General features: G+C 36.6%; 5 protein-coding genes across 6 annotated transcripts; 3 read left to right on the top strand and 2 right to left on the bottom strand.

Annotated features, from left to right (window-relative positions):
• Nucleotides 1-356: 356 nt before the first annotated feature.
• LOC103834465 (protein EXECUTER 1, chloroplastic) lies at nucleotides 357-4402 on the top strand. The gene is made up of 11 exons (XM_009110533.3): nucleotides 357-1018; nucleotides 1096-1212; nucleotides 1301-1366; nucleotides 1487-1593; nucleotides 1700-1781; nucleotides 2039-2779; nucleotides 2875-2998; nucleotides 3182-3351; nucleotides 3507-3581; nucleotides 3658-3750; nucleotides 3850-4402. Exons 1-11 carry the CDS (start codon nucleotides 596-598, stop codon nucleotides 3940-3942), a joined length of 2091 nt encoding a protein of 696 aa, XP_009108781.1. The 5' UTR covers nucleotides 357-595; the 3' UTR covers nucleotides 3943-4402.
• Nucleotides 4403-4889: 487 nt separating this feature from the next.
• On the top strand, nucleotides 4890-10332 carry LOC103834463 (dynamin-related protein 3A). 2 transcript variants are annotated; one of them, XM_009110530.3, is made up of 20 exons: nucleotides 4890-5397; nucleotides 5515-5797; nucleotides 5893-5921; nucleotides 6038-6139; nucleotides 6333-6401; nucleotides 6482-6541; nucleotides 6825-6938; nucleotides 7271-7319; nucleotides 7417-7526; nucleotides 7652-7744; nucleotides 7884-7976; nucleotides 8047-8184; nucleotides 8413-8526; nucleotides 8616-8717; nucleotides 8857-8896; nucleotides 9039-9187; nucleotides 9274-9420; nucleotides 9633-9685; nucleotides 9775-9874; nucleotides 9974-10332. In XM_009110530.3, the coding sequence occupies exons 1-20, from the start codon at nucleotides 4987-4989 to the stop codon at nucleotides 10169-10171; spliced, it is 2454 nt and encodes an 817-aa protein (XP_009108778.2). In that variant the 5' UTR covers nucleotides 4890-4986; the 3' UTR covers nucleotides 10172-10332. The 2 variants fall into 2 exon arrangements, with proteins under 2 accessions (XP_009108778.2, XP_009108779.2); XM_009110531.3 differs by having other exon boundaries at nucleotides 4987-5397; nucleotides 8619-8717.
• A 142-nt stretch (nucleotides 10333-10474) lies between these two features.
• Nucleotides 10475-12442, bottom strand: LOC103834464 (L-galactose dehydrogenase). Its single transcript, XM_009110532.3, is given in 6 exon segments — nucleotides 10475-10718; nucleotides 10821-10949; nucleotides 11429-11706; nucleotides 11709-11727; nucleotides 11808-12036; nucleotides 12238-12442. Coding segments are annotated over 6 exon segments (948 nt in total). The 5' UTR covers nucleotides 12399-12442; the 3' UTR covers nucleotides 10475-10586.
• A 51-nt stretch (nucleotides 12443-12493) lies between these two features.
• On the bottom strand, nucleotides 12494-15580 carry LOC103834462 (LL-diaminopimelate aminotransferase, chloroplastic). Its single transcript, XM_009110529.3, has 10 exons — nucleotides 15343-15580; nucleotides 14970-15046; nucleotides 14763-14830; nucleotides 14400-14516; nucleotides 14156-14218; nucleotides 13865-13969; nucleotides 13725-13775; nucleotides 13305-13625; nucleotides 13026-13232; nucleotides 12494-12940 (listed from the first exon to the last, which is right to left on the bottom strand). Exons 1-10 carry the CDS (start codon nucleotides 15423-15425, stop codon nucleotides 12647-12649), a joined length of 1386 nt encoding a protein of 461 aa, XP_009108777.1. The 5' UTR covers nucleotides 15426-15580; the 3' UTR covers nucleotides 12494-12646.
• Nucleotides 15581-15829: 249 nt separating this feature from the next.
• Nucleotides 15830-20454, top strand: LOC117127546 (pathogenesis-related protein 1-like). The gene has a single exon (XM_033278141.1). It carries the CDS (start codon nucleotides 17944-17946, stop codon nucleotides 18454-18456), a length of 513 nt encoding a protein of 170 aa, XP_033134032.1. The 5' UTR covers nucleotides 15830-17943; the 3' UTR covers nucleotides 18457-20454.
• Nucleotides 20455-21073: the final 619 nt, after the last annotated feature.

The following is a 21073-nucleotide window of genomic DNA, read 5'->3' as shown; positions in this document are numbered from 1 at the left end:
GTATGGTTTTCAAATTGTCAAAATAATTTTTTAATTAAATTAACCAAAAAAAGTTTATGACCGGATAAATTTTATGGCCGACTCTGGTAAGAGAGACAAGAGAGAAAGAGTAAGAGACTGTCCCTGAAGGAGCTATAGCAACGAGCACATTAAACAACAACTCAGAGACGACTAGCGATGAGAGATGTAACGAAACAACAAGGAAAGACATGTACACCTACATTCCTTTTTGGGATAACTGCTTAACTATTTTTACAATTATTATTTTTTGCACTTGTTAACTACTTATTTAGCTTACTATCTACCACAAAATAAAACACAAATTAGACGGATAAGTTTTCAACAGAATTAGAAGGATAATCACAATGATTATAAAGTAGACACACTGCATAGCAAAAAAAAAAATAAAATAAAAATCTAGGATAAGTACGCACGTGCGTTCGTTGCTCTAATATCTATCCTGAAGTAAATCAGACATCCGACAAAAAAACGTTTGCGTTTTGGTTGGTTAGTAATAAAACAACACTCCGTTGGACGAAACACAAAAAAGCCCATCTCATCCACACAACACAAATTATTCTCTCTCTCTCCGGCGATGCCTTCCTTATCTACGCCTCCGTCGCAAACTCTCGCCTTCTCCCCCGCCGTAGCGGCTTCCGCCACCTCATCCAGACTCGCTCCCACCAAAAGACCGTTTTACCCTCACCGTCTCTCGGATCCTGCCGCACTCTGCCGCTGCTCCTCCTCCTCCGGTGGAAATTCGTCCTCTGCTTCCTCCTCCTCCGATGATGAGAACCCTCCTAGATGGGACGCCGCGATTCAGGATGTCCTAAAGAGCGCCATCAAACGCTTCGATTCGGTCCTGAGCTGGTACAGCACCACGGGTCAGGATAAGGATGTTGCAGACAACGACGTCGTTTTGGAGGAGCAAGGTGATGAAAGTGATTGGGATTGGGAGCGATGGAAGAAGCATTTCGAACTGATTGATGACCAAGACCGTCTCATCTCCGTCCTAAAGGTTCCTACTTTTTTTATCCATAACACTGTTCACGATGATGATGAGGCTCCTGTAATAATTGAAAATGTTGTGTACAGTCGCAATTGAATGGAGCTGTTAAACGAGAAGAGTATGAAGATGCTGCGAGGCTCAAGGTGGCAATTGCTGCTGCAGCTACTAATGATGCTGTTGGCAGAGTCATGTCCAGCTTCAATGTATAAGCTTTACTATCTAAAACGTGAATCATAGTCCCTTTCTCATTTCATTTGATTCTGAAAGGTGTTCTCTGCGTTTGTGTGATAGAGAGCTGTTCTTGAAGAGCGTTACAAGGATGCAGTCTACTTACGAGACAAAGCTGGTGCTGGGTTGGTGAGCTCGTTTTTTGTTTTCTTGTTTCTTTAATAAGTTTTTAACTGTGGTTTCGTCTTATAGGTGTAGAAAGCTTCTATTTTTGTTGTATTACATCGTCTTTTCTATATGGATTCGCAGGTAGGGTGGTGGTCGGGTATTTCGGAAGATGTCAAAGATCCTTTTGGTCTTATCGTTCAAATTACCGCAGAGCATGGAAGATATGTGGCAAGAAGCTATAATCCTAGGTAATAACTTGTTCTATCTATCTTCTTAGTTCATCAAGAAGCAAAGATTTTTTAGGTCCTTTGTTGTTGTGAAAATTGCTATATATGAAAACTCTTTCTCTCTCAGGCAGCTTAGTACATCTGCTGCGGGTGCTCCTCTTTTTGAAATCTTTCTCACACTCGATGGAAAAGGAAACTACAAAAAACAGGTTTTGTTTCCCTCCTTAATCCTATCTAGTTACTGTCCAGTTTTAGTAGTTGTTATATTCGTTGGAGAATCATTTCGTCGATAGCAAACTGTAAACTGCTTTGATTCGAACTTGGTTCTTTATTGCTATGTAGTTAAATGCTATGAACATTGGTTCTTTATTGGAAGCTGACCTTTTTTAGTAGATAGATAGCAAACTGTTAAACTGCTCCTATAAATTATCTCGCGACTTTCTTTTTGGGATGTGTGCATCTTCAGGCTGTGTACTTAAAATGGAAGGAGATTTTTCCAGACGTTCCAACAATGCCTTCCAGAACTCTGAACTCTCCCAGGTTCTTAACTCCACCACCGGGTAGGAAGGAAGACGCAGGTAATCTCGCGGTGGAGAGTAGTGAAGATGAAGAGAGTGATAACTCAGACGACGATTCTGATCTCCTCGAGGAATCTTCTGGCTTCCAGACCTTCCTGCGAGATATGATCCCTGGGGTCAAAGTCAAGGTCATGAAAGTGACTGCGCCTGGAAAGGTGGACAAGGATTTCATCTCAAAAGTTATTGAGCAGATAGCTGATGATGAAGAAGACGAAGAAGATGAAGAGAAGGACTTTGATATAGAAGAGATAGAAGTGGAAGAGGGAACCAAGGCGGAAAGTGAGGATAAAAACGCTGACATTGAATTGGAGTCTGTGACTGATGAGATCATTGACAACAACGGAGGGAGAGAAATCGCGGTAAAGTTTGTGATAGGCGATATTGTTGATCGGCTTTCTGGAAACCAGCCTCTTAAAGAGTCACTACGATCACCTGCAAATCTGGAATCTGTGGAGAAGTCTTCGTTTTATCTCCGGTTAGAGAAAGATTTGAACGTACAACAAGAGTCCAAGGGTGTGGAGAGTACTTTACTTGATGGGAAAGGTAGCCGCCAGAGTAGACGCAGGATTGATAACATTATGGTTGATCTGGCCAAGTCCATTGAGAAAGATAAGAAGATTTCTCTCAAGGTTTGTTTTGCCGTGTGTTTTGGCTATAGATTGGTCCTTCTTGTTTTCATTGCAAAATGAGACCCCAAGCTCATTCTAGAAAGTTCGCTTTGCAGATGCTTAAGGATGTTGGGGAGCTACTAAGCCTCACTCTCAGCCAGGCTCAAAACCGCCAACAGTTGTCGGGTTTGACGAAGTTCCGGCGCATTGATGTGACTCCATCACCAGATCCTCTAGATGGTGAGTTAGTAAATTGATTGAACATGAAAGTTTTCTTTAAAGAAAATCTCTTCAAATTTTCCAGTATGGCACACTTAGCGGTTAGAAGTTAATATTGCAACCATATTCTATAAATAACATTTTTTCTCACTTCAGCGCTCATTATGGAATGGATTCTGAAAATGTATGTTCATCTCTATCCAGGGTTATATATTGGCGCACATGGACTGTATACATCAGAAGTAATTCATTTGAAACGCAAATTCGGCCAGTGGAAAGGTGGAAAGGAGTCTAAGAAGTCAACAGATATTGAATTCTATGAATATGTAGAAGCCGTGAAGTTAACTGGAGATCCTTATGTGCCTGCTGGGAAGGTTAGTTTCTGTGTTTGCTCTAGTATGAGGTACTAACACAAATATGAAAACATGCAATTTAAATGAAAGGATATTGTGGTACTAATCTGATGAGAAAAACTCTTTTATTGCTATTACGTAACTTGTGGCCTTATCACAGTGGTATCTCATGACAGGTAGCATTTCGCGCAAAGATTGGTAGACGTTATGAGCTTCCACATAGAGGTCTCATCCCTGAAGAATTTGGAGTGGTATGCTTACAACACTGTCCAAACTTATCATTAGATTTCTAGTTTGTGTAGGTTCATAATGGAGGTTTGAATACAGATTGCTAGATACAAGGGACAAGGTAGGCTTGCTGATCCTGGATTCCGTAATCCAAGATGGGTAGATGGCGAGCTTGTTATCCTGGATGGCAAGGTTCTTCTCTTCATCTCTCACTAGACTTAAACCAACTTGTCCATGATAAAAAAAAAAAAACTCAAATTATGACATGTGTTTGTGTGGTTTGTGATGCAGTATGTAAAAGGAGGACCTGTCGTAGGATTTGTATACTGGGCACCTGAATATCACTTTGTGATGTTCTTCAACCGCCTGAGGCTTCAATCCTAGTCGTTTGTCTTTACCTTCTCTTCCTGCAACCGAGGAGTAGTTTTCTTCTGCTATTACCATTGTAAGTGTACTACAGATTCATGGGACCGGTTATATAAAATTAGTTCACGTTCAAGGCTTGCTCTTATATTTCTGGACTGGTGATGAGATTACTTCAAGTTGCTGCTGCCTCTTTTCTTGCGGCAAGGTTGAGCACATCAGAGTGATCATGCAGTGAAACTAGTTGGATTCTGAGAGTGTAGTCAGAAAGGAAACCGGATTGTCAGGTTGGAGAAGTCTCTCTTTCTCTCTAGATATTATGTGTAAATTAATGTATGTTTCTCAGAGATTTCTTGTTTGATAAGAGTTGCTATTATATAACTTCCTTGTATATTCTTTCAGTTCTCAAATAATATAATAAGATATACAAGAATGAGAGGTACTTCTCTCATCTGAGTATTAATTGAAATTTGGTTACACCTTGGTTTTGAGAGCTCTAGAGTTGTTAAACTTACATGAATGTGTTACATTGAAGTAGTGATGTTTTCTCCCTTGCTTGTGGTCTTATCTATGTAGCCATGGCTATGATGTTGAAATTTTTCATTTGGAAAAGCTGTTGGAGAAGATGTATCTATGGTACCAAAAACTTTACGAAAAGCTTATACTGTCAGAGATAGTTTATGGTACCAAAAACTTTCAAACTGATTTTTGCATATTTACACAGAGATCAACTGGTTGACCTAATCTCACTCACATATTTATCTATAAATTGAAGAAAAAAACATAATTTTAAAAGCTTTCAATGTTATCAAAAACTAAAAAAAAATGTTTATTATTGAACCTTGTAGAACACGTTGAATTTTAGTTTAACGACGGTGATTTTTTTAAAAAAATTGATTTTGGGAATTTTAGAGCTTGTTGACAAAGTAAAAACAACAGATATAAAATTAGCGTATAAAATAAATAAAAATTTGCTCCATCATTCATATTTCATACATTCGCGAGAGAGAGAGAGCACGAAATCGAGTATTGACCCTCTCTCGAAAACCCTAGCCCGATCCATCAATGTCCGTCGAAGAAGTAACCGCCGACACTCCCCAGCCTCCGCCTTCCTCCACCGCCGCCGCCACCGCCGCTTCAAGCAATGCCGCGCCACTAGGATCCTCCGTGATTCCGATCGTCAATAAGCTACAAGACATATTCGCTCAGCTCGGAAGCCAATCCTCCATCGAGCTTCCTCAGGTAGCTGTCGTCGGAAGCCAGAGCAGCGGCAAGTCCAGCGTCCTCGAAGCTCTCGTCGGCCGAGACTTCCTCCCTCGTGGTAACGATATCTGCACCCGTCGCCCTCTCGTCCTCCAGCTCCTCCAGACCAAAAGCAAGTCCAACGGCGGATCTGATGACGAGTGGGGCGAGTTCCTTCACCTCCCTAACAACCGTCGTATCTATGACTTCTCAGAGATTCGTCGCGAAATCGAGGTTTGTTATAGCTTTAGCACACATTACAATCCTAGGCCACAAATTGATTAAGAAAAATATATTTATTGATTATTTAGTAATTGGCTTTAATGCTCTGAATTGAATTTATCTTTGTAGGCTGAGACGAATAGGTTAGCAGGAGATAACAAAGGTGTATCAGCTAAACAGATTCGTCTAAAGATACATTCACCTAATGTATTGGATATCACGCTTGTGGATCTCCCTGGTATCACCAAGGTGCCTGTGGGTGACCAGCCAACTGATATCGAAGCGCAGATAAGAACCATGATTTTGTCTTACATCAAGCAGCCTAGCTGTTTGATACTGGCTGTTACTCCCGCGAATTCCGATTTGGCGAACTCGGATGCACTTCAAGTTGCAAGAGCCGCTGATCCTGATGGTAAGTTCTGCTAAAAAAAATGATTACTTTCATGGGTAGTATGTATCTGACATTGCTCATCTTCTTCACCTTTTGTGTATTGATGCTGTCTCCAGGTCACAGAACAATAGGTGTTATCACGAAGGTGAATATTCCTTGTCCAGACATTTGTTTGCTATCATTGTTAGTGTGGTCGTAAAGCTAGTTGTCCCTGTTTTTTTTTATCAACTGTTTTAATATTTTATTTCTCATTGGTTTCAGTTGGATATCATGGACAAAGGTACTGATGCTAGTAATCTACTTCTTGGAAAAATTGTTCCTCTACGACTTGGATATGTGGGAGTGGTAAACCGTTGTCAGGAGGTAAAGCTGTGGTCTTGTGCTTATATTTCTCTTGCTGGCATATAGTATGCGCTGACTCTTTCTTTACTATTCTTCCTTTATTTGTACTCTGTTTCTTAGTCTCAGCCGCATCATTTCAATGCTGGTGATACTTTTTTCTGCTTTTATTTTGTGGCTTTGCATTCATACAACGTCTGGTCTTTTTTGTAAACAGGATATTATGCTAAACCGTTCAGTCAAGGAAGCTCTTAGCGCAGAAGAGAAGTTCTTCCGGAGTCGTCCAGTATGATTGCATCATTTTTCGACCCCCTTCCTGATACTCTTGCGATTTGTCCTCATTATATTTTTTTTTGTACTACACAGGCTTACCATGGTCTTGCTGACCGTCTGGGTATCCCTCAGCTAGCGAAGAAGTTAAATCAGGTATTTCGTGCAGTTTTAAGAGTTTTCTTCCTTATACTAAGTCATTGTTCATTTGTTGTGTACGGCATAAAGGATATATTTCTGGATAATATTTATTATTGGATGATATTAGTTTTTAGGCATCTTTGTAGACAAGTTAATTACGAAGTTGATTCATATACATATTTTATTTTTTGTTCTTGACTAGTTTTTTTCTTTTTAATAGGTTTCATATCTTGCATTGGTAATTATTACATTAGAACATGACTAACTGAAGCTAGCCTTTTTGTTGTATTTTTTCTAGATTCTTGTTCAACATATCAAGGTTCTACTTCCTGATTTGAAGTCGCGGATAAGTAATGCTCTGGTTGCTACAGCTAAGGAGCATCAGAGCTATGGTGAAATTACAGAATCCAAGGTATGTATTTATTTTCCAGTTTACGGCTCATTTACAATTTTGCTCTTCCAGACTATTTGCTCATGCATGTCCCTGTGTTCATAACATTCTGGAGTGCTTTTTGTTAGTAGACTAGCAAAACAAAACCTTTAGCTGGTAAAATTAGCATCTGAAAGTGATCTTATTTGCAAGGATAAAACGTTGGCGAAAGTGTAGTTAACCTAAGTATTTACATTTTTGAATCTAATTTCTTATATTCTACTTTGTCATTTCGTAATTATGATTTTAAATAGATCTTTAAATTGTCAAACTGATCATATTCTGCGGGTCTTTACTGTCCTTAAAATCTTTAGGGTGGTCAAGGAGCTGTTCTCCTCAACTTTCTTTCAAAATACTGCGAAGGTAATATTCGAAGATGATATTTTGGTTGGAACGATAGATAATTTACTTTATGTTTTCTTTGGTTCATAGTGAGTCTCATGGTTAACTTTTGAAACAGCTTACTCTTCATTGCTGGAAGGGAAAGGTGAAGAAATGTCAACATCCGAGCTCTCTGGAGGAGCAAGAATTCACTATATTTTCCAGTCAATCTTTGTTAAGAGTTTGGAGGTTCGCTTAGCTTACATATTTTTTTTTTGTTTCCAAGTAGTTCTTTCTTAATCTGTGTATGTTTTTTGGAGCTACCTGAGGTAAATTTCTCTAGACTGATAGACTTCTTCACGTTGCTTCTTCAGGAGGTTGATCCATGCGAAGACTTGACAGATGATGATATTCGGACTGCAATCCAGAACGCAACCGGTCCAAGATCCGCATTATTTGTTCCAGACGTAGGTTTCCTAAGACGTTTCTTAGCATGTTTGTATGTCATATTGTTTGTCAGGGCTTCCAAGCATACATATGTTTCCTTACCTTTTTACTTCCCGGGGTATCTAATTACAGTCTCTTGATCCAATCTTTTCTGCATAGGTTCCATTTCAAGTTCTTGTTAAGAGGCAGATATCTCGTTTGTTAGATCCTAGCCTTCAGTGTGCTAGGTTCATTTTTGACGAACTCGTAAAGGTGAGGTCTTCTTGTGATTATTGAATAATCTTTAATTTCATTTTGACCATAACTTTGAAATTCTCTACAGATTAGCCATAAATGTATGATGAATGAGTTACAGCGCTTCCCTGTCCTGAGAAAGCGCATGGATGAGGTTATTGGGGATTTCCTGCGAGATGGTCTTGAACCCTCGGAAGCAATGATCGGGGATATCATTGATATGGAGGTTTGTATAATAAATTGGAGATCCATATGATCATTTACGCCAGTTGCACTTGAATTTATCAGTTGACACCCTGTTTGTGTTTAGGGAGGAGAGATTGATCGTTTCTGATGTTGGTTGTTTAGGACTCGTTTTGATTGTTTAGTTGCTTCCAAATTTGAACATAACTATTAGTGTTGGTTGTCATAATTGCTTCAATGGTGATATTAATCTCTTGAGTGTTGTTTGCAGATGGATTACATAAACACGTCACATCCAAATTTTATTGGTGGAACTAAGGCCGTGGAGGAAGCCATGCAACACGTGAAGTCTTCTAGGATTCCCCATTCTGTGTCACGACCAAAGGTATGAAGTACTTTGAGCAACAAGACACAAAAATAATTAGTGTTTCTTATATGCTTTGCAGTGTTTCTTATAAATTTAATTTAATGTAGCAGGATATAGCGGAGCCTGATAGACCATCTTCTTCTTCCGCAAGTCAGGTGAAATCTCGATCTTTCCTCGGCAGACAAGCTAATGGAATTGTTGCTGATCAGGTATGCTATTATTTCTTATGTAATATAGTTTTATCTATATATCTTTATGCACTGTTTGTTAGCACTAAACGCCCAAGAGCAAATTATAAATTGAAGGCAAAGATTGTTAATTGACACTTTCACCATGAATTGTTCTCAGGGAGTTGTGTCTGCAGATTCTGAAAAAGCTGCACCAGCTGGTAACGTTCTAATTACTGTCATTTTTGGCCTTCTGTTGCATGCAAGTAGATAATTTAGCATGTTTCGGAGGAGTTTTGGCTGTGTGATAAATCTCTGTGGTTTTTAATTGTGGTTTTATCGGACAATTGATATTTGATATAGCAAATGGGAGTGATTCAAGGTGGGGTCTCCCTTCAATCTTTCGAGGGAGTGATAGTCGGGCAGTTACCAAAGAAAACTTCTTAAACAAACCATTCAGTGAAGCTGTTGAGGATATGTCTCAGAACCTATCCATGATCTATCTTAAGGAGGTGCGTCTTCTGTGCTGTCTTTGTACATATTGCCCATAAAAAATTTTACCTATTCAACTCATACTGTTTGCTTTACTTCCCTGAAGCCCCCAACTGTTTTGAGGCCATCTGAAACCCATTCGGAACAGCAAGCAGTCGAGATTCAGATAACAAAGCTCTTACTCAAGTCATACTATGACATTGTGAGGAAGAACATTGAGGACTCGGTACCAAAAGCAATCATGCATTTCCTGGCAAGTACTTTATACATCCCCAAATTTTTTTGGCAGTAACTCAACTCATACAATATATCAGCACTTTGATATTTGATCCTTTTTTTTAGTTCTCTTTTTGAAGAGTTGCAAATGAAAAACAGTTTAGCCATCTTGTGCAACAAACCCCTATTGATATAGAATATTTAGACCGAACTCAGAAGATACTGATACCATTTCTATATCATACTCAGGTAAACCACACGAAACGTGAGCTGCACAATGTCTTCATCAGGAAGCTTTACAGGTGCTGCCTGCGTTTTTGTTTAAAATGCTTCACATCTGTGTTTGGATAGTAGATTCTTATTCCTGGGTAGTTAATATCATCTGGTGCAGGGAGAACTTGTTTGAGGAAATGCTTCAAGAGACAGATGAGATAGCAGTTAAGAGGAAACGCACTCAAGCGACTCTCCACGTTCTTCAGCAAGCTTACAGGGTATGTTCTCAGCCAGACTTTATTGTGTATCTGGCTGGTTCCGTTCTGCAAAAAAATAATCATATATTTATATAAGGTTTGAGTTTGTGTGTTAAACAGACACTAGACGAGTTGCCTTTGGAAGCAGAATCCGTGCACAATCATGGTACGGATACAACAGGTGTGTCAAAATATCTGGACTTGCCAACTTCTTCTTCGAAGTATACCACGAGCAGTAGTTCATACACTGCATCTCCGGGTACAGGAAGAAGATCTAGAAGAGCTGTAGATCAACACCAAAACGGATACGGTTTCTAACATGATCCAAAAAATAATTATATCGGACTCGTGATAACTGATAACGTATTTTATTCATTTAATGGCTCTTTATCAGGTTTTGGTATTATTAAACTATGTGTTGGCAAAATGAATAATTTTTTTATAGAAAATTGGTATACATTTTGGTTTTGGAGTCTGCATTTGGTGTTTGGCTTTTAAGAGAGTTGTGAAAGGGAATGGACAAAGGGTGGATACAGTTTGTAATTTGTAAATCATATACGTTGGGTAACAACCGATAGCCGATTTGCTTACTCTTTGGTTCGGAAGAATTGAACACATCAATAATGAATGCGATTATGCTGTGATTTTTTAATACATATCAACCATAACTTAAGCATTCCAAGAAGCAAGAACAGAGTTTACTGTGAACAAAAAAAAACAAAAGCAAGAGCTTTTACATGTGATCGATTCCGCTTGGCCATGTCAGATTCTTTATAGGCTCGAGAATAGCTTCAATCTCAGATAGAGTTTCCTGATCCATACCCAAACCTTCAAGTTCTGTAAATGCTGTAACATTTTCTTCTACCTGATTAAAACAAAAAAAAAAACACATTGTTTCTTTTCTTAAATCTAAATTCCTACATGATATATGGAACATTTTTGGGACTTTGATAGGAAAGTTATGTACCTCTGAGACAGAGCCCATCCCAACCAGAACAGATGAAATCGCCTTGTTTGCTAAGCTGTATTGCAATGCTAACTTTGTGATCTTCTTACCCTTTGATTTACAGTGAGCAACTGCGAATTTGCACGCAGACTACAAGAGACATTAAAAGCAACAAAAAGTTTTTTGAGTATCATATGTAAGAACAATTTGCAAAGGAAAATATCAAAGTAAAAATTAGAAGAACAAAAAACAAAACATACACCTAGAGATTAAATCAAGAGCATCCCCTACTCTCCCAAACCTCAAATCAAGCAAAGATTCTAGAATCTGTTCAAGCCTCTACTTAGTACTCATCAAAGACCAATCGATATGTTAATGGTACGGTTAGCTAAGCTGAAGGTTTCCTAGGCAATCACTGTCCTCTCTATATCACAGTGTTAGTTCCAATTAAGAAACTGAGGAATTGTCAGCCTAACCATCATGCGTTCACTCTACATAAAAATAACCTTTCTATACATGCTGCATAACAGTGTTCGAACACTATCACAGAACTTTAATACGGTATGTTTCAATACAAATGCTACAAAAAATGTTAACAAGAATTGCATTCTTTTCAAAAAATGTCAAACCTTGATCTCAGGAGAGGCAGGGTGCCATTCAGGAGGACCTTGTTCCGTAAAGAGACCCATTGACAATGGAGAGGCAGTTATCACACCCACACCTTTGCTCTTAAAGTAAGGTAACATATCAAGCAACGTCGAATCATTTATACTGTAATGGCAGTATGATAATATCACGTCTATCGTCCGTGGAGGCACTCTATCAAGAACATAAGTGAAAACATTAAACGGAAGACCCGTGATACCAATAAACCGTATCTTCCCTTCCTCTTTCAGGTTCTGGAGGTGGGGATCGTTTCACTCACAATCTGTTAAACCATGAAACAACAATTAACAAATGTTGACACAGTCACACAGTAGTAAACCAAGAGAGAATGAGGTAATAAACCTGATCAAGAGAGCAGAACTCAATGTCATGGCAATGAAGTATGTCAACATAATCTAGGTGAAGATTCTTCAAGCTCTCCTCGACGCTCTTTATTACTCTCTCAGCGCTGAAGTCAAAACCTTCTTTATATCGTCCACACTTGGTCGCCACAATGTAGTCACTTCTAGGTACTTGTAGAGCCTTGAGCGCCTTACCAAGCACTTTCTCAGAAACTGTTCCTCCATAATACCTTCAGACATACATGGAGAATCACTTAGTTGAAAGTTTCCTTACATACTTTGATGTCAATAGTTCTAACCACTAAGCACCCTCTCAACACTGAGGTAACCTCATCTGAACGTTCTCACAACATCAAAACAGAAGCAGCAAACTGTATGGAAAGATGATTGTAAATGTCTTGAAGAGGTGAAAGAATAGAAGAAGTGATTACGGGGAGGTGTCAAAGAAGTTGACACCGTGTCGGAAAGCCTCACGCACGGCGGCGATGGCATCATCTTCAGCGACTGGACTGTAATGACTTCCGAGCGGAGATGCACCAAAGCCAACTGCGCTTACCTTAAGCCCTGTATTCCCGAGAGGCCGAAGCTCCATTGTTAGAGTCAACGAAGCTTCTAAGAATGCAAGAAGACAACTGCTTTAGTTCAGACACATTCGTTTCTGAACTAACGATATTTACGAAAATACCCTTTTCAGACCAAACTTGACTAGATTTGTTCTTGAAATGATTGAAACACTTGTTTTTTAGTTGCTACAATTCAAGAAAACAAAGAGAGACGATATTATTATTTCAATCCTGGTTCATTAAGGAGGATAACGATGATGAATGATTACAAGAATCTTCATTTGTAAAGCTGCTTGAATCTTCGACACGCCTCCAAGATGTTCTCTCTGTGACCAAAGGCGCTAACACGAACAAACCCTTCACCTCCTGGTCCAAACCCACTCCCTGGAGTTGTAACCACATGTGTCTTCTCCAGAATCTCGGCAAACACATCCCATGAGCTTTGGTTTGGGAAGTGAACCCAAACGTAAGGCGCGTTCTTCCCTCCATACACATCATAGCCAAGAGAAGTAAACGTGTCGATGATTATGTTTGTGTTTTCTTTGTAGAACCCAACCACCTTCTGCATTGCCTGCAATGTTTTAAAAAGACAAGTATATTACTTGTGGGAACTGTGTTAAGTTTTGAAGTCTATCTTTAGCTAAGCTAAAGCTAACCTCAAGTCCTTCTGGTGTGAGGCAAGCAAGAGCACCAGCTTGAGAGATGTTAGATGCACCATTGAAACAAGTGCAGACGATTCTATTGAAGTCTTTTGCAACAGGGAAGCCGTCTGAATAGAGAAGCTGTTTCGGGATCACGGTCCAACCAAGTCTAACTCCAGTGAAACCAGCATACTTACTGAAGGAAGCTGTCTCCATAGCCACCTGTAAAGGACAATGAAGAAGGTTGTTAAGAAAATGGACCTTTTGAAAGTTGTAATCAATCATTCTATTTACCTCCTCTGCTCCAGGGATTTCGAAAATGGAGCGTGGGTTATCATCAGACATGTACATTGCATAAGCTGAATCATACACAATGATTGATCCGTTCTTCTTTGCAAACTGTACTAACTGAGTCAGTTGCTCCCTCGTGGCGGCAGCACCAGTAGGGTTATTTGGGGAACAGAAGAAGATTATGTCCGTCCTGCCAACAGTGGAAAGGTCTGGGAAGAAGCCATTCTCTGGAGTGCATCTCATGTACTCTATGTTCCCATACTTCTGCACATCTGTGTTGTATTGTCCTGTCTGACCCATAATAACACTGGAGTCTACATAAGCCTAGAGAAGATGAGAAAAGCAAAAGTTAAAATGTTATATACTGAAGCAAAAAAAAGACAAGACTACAACTGCAGTTTGGTTTCAGATCTGCGCAATTACCGGATATGAAGGATCCTGAACAGCAACTGTAACATTGGAACCAAACATAACCTGCAAGAGGTGGAATAAGGAAAACAGGTGCTTAGTTCTCCTGATCTTGTATATCAGCTAAGGATGAACAGTTAGCAGTTTAAGCAAACCTGAAGACGTGAGATGTCACATTTGGCACCATCAGAAACGAAAATGTCATCTTCCCCTATGCCAAGGCCACTGTAGTAAGTTTTCGCAAGAGCAGCTCTCAGTGGCTGTTCAAATGTGTGAGATTAAGGTTTAGTTTGAATTAAAAAAATTAACAAATGAAGCTATAAGAGGTCTAAATTAATTTTATCTTGCATTTAAAAGAAGTAAAAGATACACATAGTGAAACTGAAGTTGCAAATGACATGATAATAAAACAATGCATAAGGTGGCAATTAAGGGTGCGCACTGACCTTTGCACCTTGTTCAGCACCATAACCGCTGTATCCTTCTATTGTGGACAACTCATGAGCTTTCTGTCACAGAGGAAAAAGACAAAATCAATCTCTAGAATAGTAATATTAAGTTTTCATTGTTAGATGGCAGATAGGTTCTCCTCCATCAAACAAAAATATAGAACATGTGTTATCTTTTGTTAAAAGATGAACTACACAATGCATATACTAGGGCAGTGTTAGTAAAATCAGTTAAAGGTACCTTTGCCATAGCAGAAGTGATGACTTCTGGAATAGGCTCAGTTGTGTCGCCTATTCCAAGACTTATAATTTGTGCATCTGGGTATTTTAGCAAGTGTGCGGACCTTCTTCTTGCAATCTGTTTGCATTTTCCAAGCGAAAGGAGCGTCATATAGAAAGAAATACAGAGAAGATAGTTTAACTTATATATGCAGGCTAATTCATAAGAAAACTTATGTGTAATTGGTACCAACAATTTATTTGTTACAAGAGCTAGCAATCCTTTTGTTAGATGAAGAAAGAGTTATACTGAATGAAAGACATTCATTTGATAAAACAAGTATCAGAAGATCTTAAGTAAACAAACACAGAAACAGATACAAACCTCCGGGAATAAGTATCCAGCCTGAAGTTTTGACATGTTTTGATTCCGTGACACATTTGTCTTATACTCTACCAAAAATCAAAACAAAATCAAGTAAGACACAGTATTTTGAAGCAACAGATAAAGAGTCAATAAACCATTATATAAATAACTACAGGAAAGAAAATGGAGTTATGTTTTCAAAAGAGCAAGAACAAGAAGAGTTACCAATCTTCTCTTGTGGGGTAGCAACGCAATTGCACGTGTTGACCCGTTTCGCCATTGGTAAGCAAGCATTTCGAGCTCTGAAGCAAAAGCAAAAAAGAAAAAGAGATCAAAAAGTATAAAGCAAACCACAAAACTAGTGAGAAGCACACAAGAGAAATGATCACAATGTTATATACTGTTCAATGACCAAAGAACAGTGAATTGGAGATCATTTTCTTCACTATTCCAATCTAACAATTGGTTTCTAGTTCAAACTCATTTTTGTTACACCACAAAGAATACACACAAATAAAATAAAAAAACTCATCTTTATCCTCCTGAGAGTTCATAAGCAAGCAGTAAACAGAGAGGAAAGAAACACAAGTTGACCCACCTGAGATTGAGAAGTGAAGGAGCTAAGAAAGTGGAGGAGGAAGAAGAGATCATCGAAGAAGTTAGTTGATGAGTCGACGACATCTTTCACACTTGGCTCAGTACAGTAGAGGAACAAATTTGCAGGAGGAGATGAGGCTAAAAGGAACGTGTTTTGGATTCAGACAAATAAAAACTAGGGCTTTCTTCGGTTTGGTCCGAAGGGAAAGCAGCAACCGGTTTACGCCAACAGTTTTCTCTACCAAACCAAAATAAACCGACATACTCCTCCCAATCCGGTTCGAATGGGATTGAAAGGTGCGTATATTAGATGATTCCATCTTTGAATCACTTGTCTTGAGGTTTAGGCTAAAGGTTTAGAAACCCTTGGCATATATAAATAATAAATATAATATATATATTTGAGTTTATGGTTTAGTGGTTATGATTTAGGATTTAGTGTTTGTTGATCAAAAAAAAAAAGGATTTAGTGTTTAAGGAGTAAGGGTTAAGAACTTAAGAGTATTGATTTAAAGTTTAGGGCAATTTAATCTTTTATTGTTAAATGATTGCTATTATTTTTCATTATGTGATAAAACCTTTTTAGTGTTGTTAATGAAATTTGTTCGAATATTATTTCATCACACCTTAGCTATCAGAAAATTAGGTGATTAATGAAAGAAATGGTCGTTGAACCAAAAATACAAGTCAGTCTTTTTTCTTAAAATATGTAATCCACAGTTGAAACTAATAATTTTATAGATTGTGTTCCATCACCTTTAGCTGTCCGATATAGTCATCACTATCAGCTCTACACGAAGCCGGCCTTTTGACCAAACCAAGGAAGCACATGTCTGGCACTCTAATAAGTTTAGTTTTTGTTCGCACAGTACTAATACTTCGAATGTTACGAACCGTCCCGCTCTGTACCGCAGTTAATAATAACAAAAATCTTTACATATACCATATATCTATACGTTTTTATACCTATTAAAACCGCACCGCAGTTAAACTGCTTGTTCCGCACCGCTCAAACCGCAATTACCATTCGGAGCCTAAAATTGTCTTTTAAACCCTTGTTCAGTTTCGATTCTTCATGAGTCCACTTTTTTTTTTTTGTCTGGTTAATTATGCTATTACAAATTATGGGAAATATTACATAGACGATATTACAGTCGACAATTTTACCTACCTTATGAGGATTCACGCCTGACTGCATCACCCTGAGTAGCCCTATGAGATCCATTCCTGACGGTACTCCTTGCACCATGCTGAAAATCTCTTGTAAGCAGTTTCTCTAATTTTCTGCATAATTCGCCTTCTCCGAGAATTGAAACCCAGAACTCTTTCTGTAGAAATTGCATTGCTTGGGATTTGAACCCCAGACCTGGGTGTAGAAGCCTTTAAACCTTGACCACTAAGCCACGGTGCTTCCACATGAGTCCACTTTAGATTAATCTTTTTTGCGTTTTTCTTAAAAGGTGGCCAAACTAATTTTTATAGTCCCTAAAATTTAAGGGTCATCTCTATAAAATATTCTTTTTTTTGCGCATCTAAAAATATTTTCAACTCATTGATACTTTTACTTTTATATATTATAATAATATGTTTTAACTCATCTTTGTTTTAAAATTGCTATTTTCTATAAATATAAAGACAAAAATAACATTCTTTTATTATAGAATCATACTATTTCATTTTCACAGTTGTTCCTCAACTTTCAAACTTTCATAGTTTTAGCTAAAACAAATATTTTGTAGAGAAATGCAGTTTTTTTTTTTGTAAAATAAAATCACACTTTTGTTTACATAATAGTCTTTAAAATTTAGTTTAAACAAAATCAAAATTTTATAAAAGAATTGCAAAAGTTAAAGTACATAAGGTTAATTTTCAAATTTCACTAAATAAAAGGAACTTATTATAAAATAAAATAAACTTTTAAAAATATTTATTTTAAGAGATAAAAATACGTTAAAAGAAACACATCTCTATTTTATAATTACTCTATTTTAAACGAAAAAAATTAAGGGAATACATTAGAAATTGTCTAAAACCCTAAATATCTTGCGTACATCAGTTCATAGTGTTTGGAAAAACTTCTAGTCAATTGAAAAGTTGACGCAAACCATAAACTATCATTTATATACATGTAAAATTGTAAACTTTTTTTTTTTTGCTAAAATAAAATTGTAAACTTTCTAAAAGCATTAATCACAAACACACAAGAAAATCATCTCAAGTTATACTTGTTCCATATATATACATATATATTGTTCCATACATATTGTTTATACGACAAACAAGTCATTAAAATGTTTCATAAGGTCATCCTCGTACTTCAAATAATTAAGACAACAAATTTAAGAGAAATTTAAATTCTAGGAATATAATTCTTAATGAACTGGCCAACTATATGACCGAAGACGCATTCTTTTCTAAGTTCTAACTATTTTTTTTTTGTTTTTCTAACTATTTAACAATATAAATTTCACAAGTGATAGCTTCGGAAAGTAAAAGAACATTTCACAAGTTTCCCTGCCACCTACTATATAACTTGGTTATAATCCTCACTTTTAAGAAGCACCAAAACTTAAAAACTCTAAACGTTCAAAACAAAAAAAAGATGAAAATCTTTATCCAATCTCGAAACCTAATCTTGGCCACGACCATTTTCCTCGTTTTTATTGCTCCCATAAAATCCCAAGACAGACCAGAAGACTTTTTGGCAGCTCACAACGAAGCACGAGCTGCGGTTGGGGTGGGTCCTTTAACGTGGGACGTTCGGGTGGCTCTTTATGCCACTACCTATGCGAACCAGCGTAGAGGCGACTGCGCTTTGAAAAACTCGGAGGGGCCCAATGGCGAGCCAGGGCCCTATGGCGAGAATCTCGCTTGGAATAGTGCTAGCATGTCAGCCGCTGAAGCAGTTGAAGCGTGGGTTAACCAGAAATCTGACTACGATTATAATTCCAACACATGTGCTGATCCGTTAACAAAGTGCTTAAGCTATACTCAGGTTGTTTGGAGAAACTCGGTTAAGTTGGGATGTGCAAAAGTGAGCTGCATCAGTGGTGGAACCTATATTACTTGCAACTATGATCCTCCCGGTAACATTGTTGGCCAGTGGCCTTACTAAAAGGAAATAACCTATGATCCCCCCTCCTTTGAATATGTTTCCAAGTCTATGTGTTTATTGTTTGTTTCTATGCTGTTCATATATAAGCTAATAATGATTGGTTTGTTTGGTCCGGTCGTCTTTTGTACCATATTTATGCGTGTGTTTCTATAATGGAATAAGAAAACTGCAATGCTACGGCATGCACTTGCTTTGTTTGCTATGTAGTATGTACAAGTCTCCTTTTTTTCAGTTGTGATAATATGCCAAGAATTTCAAAATCGTTAGCTGCATTTTGATGAAAGCGTTTCCAAACCATTAGTTGAATCCTTTTTAAAGAGTTTCCAAACGTTTAGCTTAATTTTTATTTTCTCTATAATATGTTTTCTAATATAGATCGATGTACCGTTTTCATTTTGCTGTTTTTTTTTCTAGAAATACATAATTCTGAACTAGCTATTATTTCATCACCTTGGTTATCGAGAACTAGGCGATTGATGGAAGAAATCGATCTTTGAACCAAAAATACAAGTTTTTTACTCTAAAATATATAATCCACAGCCAAAACTAATAATTTTAGAAATATTGTTCCATCCCCCCTAGCTGTCCTAGATAGTCATCACTGTCAGCTCTACGAACATATATATCACCTCAGTTAAAAAAAAAAAACATATATATCACCTTTTGCACATCTAAAACCAAGCCCGTCTCAAACATAAAATAGGTCATGTACTACACAAATTTTGACACCTATTTCTTTATACAAAATTTTTTTTTAACAGGATCCTAAACTAAGCTGAAAAAAGTTAAAAAAAATGGACCCTGTGCAAATGCACCTCCAGCACTGGGCCAGAGCCGGACCTGTCTAAAAGCATAGATAACGTGCATACATTTCACAATGTTTTGAGAGAAATTGATTAAAATATGCCGATTACCACTTCTCAAAAAAAAATTTTAATCAAATACTCTAACATTTGTGTTTAGGATTTTTAGTATTTAAAGGTGTGATTGGGTTTATTAACTTTTATAAATTATTATTTAATATTTATAAATGTTTTAGGAAAGTTATTTTAATATTATCACAGATTTAAGGTATATATGAAAATAGCTATCTTTCAAACAAAAGTAAATTTGAAAATTGGCAGCTAACTTAGGATAAAGTTAAAATTCTCCGAAGTTTTGAAATTGTGTAAGTTATAGTCAATTGAAAACGTGACACAATGAGAAATCTATACTATTATTTGATAAGTGAATTTACTTCCTTATCATATTTTCCATGATCTTAGTGAATTTGTTTAGTTGTCATATTCTCCGTGATTTTAGGATAAGTCATTAGTTTAACTTATAATATTATTTAATTTTTTTATTTTAATATATAAATTTATCATAATATTTTAAGATAATTAATAAATATTAACCTATTCTACCTATATATATACTATTATTTTTAAAATTCTAATATATAATTATTATGATATTTAAAACATTTAATTAAATATATATTAACAATTGATATTAATAGTATCTACATATAGTATCATAATTATGTTAATCTTATATTTAGTTTATGGTTTTAATGACTATTATTATAGCCAATTTTCTGTTTTTTATTGAAAATATTGTTCAAAATACAGATTATTATAAATTTATATATAAATATACTAATATATTTTAATTAATCGGTTTATTCGGTTGGATGGGTTAATATCCTAAACCATGTCCATATACTAGAGTTTTCAAAATAACACGCATTTGGTTTATTTGATACTACCAAATCAAAACTATTTACTTCATTTTGGTTCGGTTTTAAATGGTTCAGTTTTACCGGATTGAATACTTCTAGGCTATTGTTATTTTGTTAACATTTTATAGGTTATAATTAATTATAATACATTCAGTCCAAATACAATAAGTATTTAATTTCAAATCCAAGTTTCCTAATTTGATTATTACTATAGAAAATATTTTTGATCCAAAATCCACATCCCATAAATAAAAATATGAAACAAAAGAAGGTAATTTAACACATTGATTACCAGTATGAATATTGAAGTTTTATAATTTTAATATTAATCTAAATTTGTATCGAAATTATTAAAAATAAATATTAGAATTAAAAATTATTAGATATATAAATATATTAGTCTGCACATGGTGTGGGACATCAACTAATTTTCCTATGTTTTGATTTTGTGTAAGTTATAGAAAATTCTCCTATCTTTGAACCAAAAATAAAAGTTTGGTCTCATTAATTGGAATTAGAAAATACATATGTTTTATTAAAAAAAGAGAGCAGGTTGACCCTAAAAAAAAAGAGCACAAATAAGACGATATATCAAATGTGTACTACTACCTGCTCAATCAACAAATATATTTCTTAGACTGTTGTGGTCTTGATCCATTGTCTAGTCCACTTTGACCACTTCAAGAATGACTCATACACATATTAAGTTTTCAATGCTGAAATCATTCTCTTACAAAGCATCTTAATCAGATTAATTGAATATCTAAGGATACTAATAACGGAAGTTTCTCATTGGATTTCGTGGAATTACTTTCTGAAAAAAAAGTAAGAGAAATATGAAAAACGGGTTTTAATTTAGATACTTTAAAATTTTGCTAGAAACTTCCATTCTGT

The sequence above is a fragment of the Brassica rapa genome, chromosome A08, assembly GCF_000309985.2.
Source record: "Brassica rapa cultivar Chiifu-401-42 chromosome A08, CAAS_Brap_v3.01, whole genome shotgun sequence".
NCBI lineage: Eukaryota > Viridiplantae > Streptophyta > Magnoliopsida > Brassicales > Brassicaceae > Brassica > Brassica rapa.
Note: the sequence above shows the minus strand (reverse complement) of the source record. Positions and strands in the feature narration are given on the sequence as shown.

What these genes read in the sequence shown, in the direction of transcription:
- LOC103834465 (XM_009110533.3), top strand. Translation starts at nt 596, where the DNA reads ATGCCTTCCTTATCTACGCCTCCGTCGCAAACTCTCGCCTTCTCCCCC. An exon ending in ATAAGAAGATTTCTCTCAAG is followed by an intron (nt 2,780 to 2,874) that starts GTTTGTTTTGCC and finishes TTCGCTTTGCAG; the next exon opens with ATGCTTAAGGATGTTGGGGA. An exon ending in TTGTTATCCTGGATGGCAAG is followed by an intron (nt 3,751 to 3,849) that starts GTTCTTCTCTTC and finishes TTTGTGATGCAG; the next exon opens with TATGTAAAAGGAGGACCTGT.
- LOC103834463 (XM_009110530.3), top strand. Translation starts at nt 4,987, where the DNA reads ATGTCCGTCGAAGAAGTAACCGCCGACACTCCCCAGCCTCCGCCTTCC. An exon ending in CAATAGGTGTTATCACGAAG is followed by an intron (nt 5,922 to 6,037) that starts GTGAATATTCCT and finishes CATTGGTTTCAG; the next exon opens with TTGGATATCATGGACAAAGG. An exon ending in GGGATATCATTGATATGGAG is followed by an intron (nt 8,185 to 8,412) that starts GTTTGTATAATA and finishes TGTTGTTTGCAG; the next exon opens with ATGGATTACATAAACACGTC.
- LOC103834462 (XM_009110529.3), bottom strand. Translation starts at nt 15,425, where the DNA reads ATGTCGTCGACTCATCAACTAACTTCTTCGATGATCTCTTCTTCCTCC. An exon ending in TTCAGGATCCTTCATATCCG is followed by an intron (nt 13,626 to 13,724) that starts GTAATTGCGCAG and finishes CATCTTCTCTAG; the next exon opens with GCTTATGTAGACTCCAGTGT. An exon ending in AAATCCCTGGAGCAGAGGAG is followed by an intron (nt 13,233 to 13,304) that starts GTAAATAGAATG and finishes TGTCCTTTACAG; the next exon opens with GTGGCTATGGAGACAGCTTC.
- LOC117127546 (XM_033278141.1), top strand. Translation starts at nt 17,944, where the DNA reads ATGAAAATCTTTATCCAATCTCGAAACCTAATCTTGGCCACGACCATT.